The sequence below is a fragment of the Plasmodium cynomolgi genome (genome assembly GCF_000321355.1).
Source record: "Plasmodium cynomolgi strain B DNA, scaffold: 0341, whole genome shotgun sequence".
In the NCBI taxonomy this organism is placed as follows: Eukaryota; Apicomplexa; class Aconoidasida; order Haemosporida; family Plasmodiidae; genus Plasmodium; species Plasmodium cynomolgi.
In genome coordinates, this window is record NW_004192855.1 from 1 (window position 1) to 2,428 (window position 2,428).

General features: G+C 25.3%; 1 protein-coding gene across 1 annotated transcript; it reads left to right on the forward strand.

Moving 5' to 3' along the window:
- Nucleotides 1–110: 110 nt before the first annotated feature.
- PCYB_003700 (CYIR protein) lies at nucleotides 111–1,542 on the forward strand (the record flags this gene model as incomplete). Its single annotated transcript, XM_004227791.1, has 4 exons — nucleotides 111–509; nucleotides 648–1,085; nucleotides 1,157–1,451; nucleotides 1,514–1,542. The coding sequence occupies 2 exons, from the start codon at nucleotides 111–113 to the stop codon at nucleotides 1,083–1,085; spliced, it is 837 nt and encodes a 278-aa protein (XP_004227839.1). The 3' UTR covers nucleotides 1,157–1,451; nucleotides 1,514–1,542.
- Nucleotides 1,543–2,428: the final 886 nt, after the last annotated feature.

Here is a 2,428-nt window from a genome sequence, read left to right on the forward strand (position 1 = left end):
TGAATTATTGGTTAAACAAAAAATTAGAAGAAACTGGAATAAGTGCTACAAATTTTATTGGTATTTTGGACAAAATTTTGAGTTATACATTTACTTCAAATTCACTATATATGTATTTTAAGCATAGTGTATATGACATAAATGCAAAAATTCTCAAGGAAATGAATATATTGTATGATTTGTATGATGATTACTATAAATTTCTTGATAGCCAAAAAACTAAATGCACAAAGTATAATTATGAATGTTTAAGCGCTTATGTAACAGAAATTAATAAATGTCACAACATCAAGAATAAAAGGTTTTACAAAGCACTTAAAAATATTCTTTCAATGTATAATAAAAAAGATCAAGAAAAATGTGAAAATGAAGGATCAACAACATTATTACCAATATGCAATATATTAAGTAAATATATAACGAATATAAATGAACAAAATTGTATATCTTCGTGTAAAACCTTTAAAAATATGGAATTAAAAACATTACCTAAAGAAGTATATGATTATGTATATTATTATCCTATATTTTTAAATATATTTACTAACTCTTTATGTTAATATTCGATATTTGATAATTTATATAAAAAATTCCTTAAAATAGTAAATAAAGTATTTACACAATTCACTTTTCTGTTTAATTTATAGGAAAATGTTTTAAATGAGTTAACTGCACATCAAATATATAAAAAATTGGATGATCAAGAAATTGATGAATCTACATGCTCTAATCATTGCGAAGACTTTATTTTTATGTATGATAAAGACGAAGAGTTTAATTTCCTTTGCGCCAAAATGGCAACTAATTTAAAGCACTTATCAACTGTTCTGAATGGTGTATCTTCACATGCTGATCGTTGCACATATTTCATATTTTGGGTATATGAAAAAATAATGAATATATTAAATAAAAATTCGAGTAGCCATAGTAATTATTATGCAATTAATTTACTTAATCAGGTGTTGTATACAGTTAATAAGGGATTGCCATTAAGTCAAAAATGTTCCTATAATTTTGATAGCACCTTAAGTGACTGGAAAAAGGAGAAATACCTGCACGATTATTTTAAAAATTTTGAAAAATAAATGATAATATTAAAAACCATAATAATTGTAATAAATATTTGGGATACATTAATCACATTAGTAAACTGTATATGAATGATTTAAAATCTTGTTGTGCATATTATACTAATTCTAAACCATATTATTTAGAGATGTGTCCAAAATATTTTAAATGTGAAAAGAAATATTTTCCGCGTAGCATCATATCAAAGTTATATTGTGAAAATGAGAAGATTGATACAAATGTGGATGAAATATTTAAAGGTTTATACGTCGATCTGGATGTTGTAACTTTGAGTAGAATGAATGATCATGCTCCATCGAATTATACAATAAAGAACTCAATACCAAATTTAGTAACAAATTCAATGGGTGACCGATTTAATAGTGTGATGTTTTATTGCTATTCATTTCTGGGAATAACTTTCCTTTTTTTTTATTATATAAAGTAATCAAAAACGACGTTTTATGTGAATAATTACAATATATTTTGCATAACATTGATAATTATGTGTAAACTGATTGTGTACTTATTAATTAAAAATTCTTTTTGATTTTTAGATTACCAACCTTATATCTAGCTCTAGCAGAAGATCCCACCTAAGTGATATAGCCAGAAGCGATATGCAAATGAAATATGATGAAACACGTCCGCCAGAAAGTACGCTTCCATCGAAAAAAAGTTCACAAAAAGAGAGAATTCGCATTGCTTATGCATCTTCAAATTGATGCATGCTCACTGGTAACACAGAATGTAAATTAGTTTAAAGCCCTTAGATGAGGAACATTGCATGTTGTTCAGTTATTTACTATAATTAATGATATCCAAAGTAAAAAATATTGTTATAAACATGCATATTTGTTTTTCTATGTTTTTACTCAGCTTTTTATACTAAAATTTTTTTTGTAATTATATGATTTATTCGTTGTAATATATTATAGCCACCCCACAATTTTTTTATAATATTTATGTCCCTATTTGATACACATTTGTGGTGAGTCACAATTGAGCGGCGCATAATTATTATACACATTGATTATATAAATATGTTTCATTGTGATTCAAGTAGCACTTTTAGTTATATGTCATAGGTTTAGGGTACAGGGTTTATATTTAAAGTATTTATATGGTTTAGGGTAAATATTTAAATATGCGAAACGATGAGATTATTTAAATATTAATAAAATTTTCATCATGAAATAAACCTGTGAAACAGTTCAAATTGTAGAAAATATTAATGCAGAAAATATTAAATTTAATTGTTAAATGAATGCTTCTATAAAATATTTCAATGAGACTGATAAAATAGCAAAGGTAAGGAATTTAAGGATGTAGATGCCTCTGCTGTTTACTTTCAAGTTGT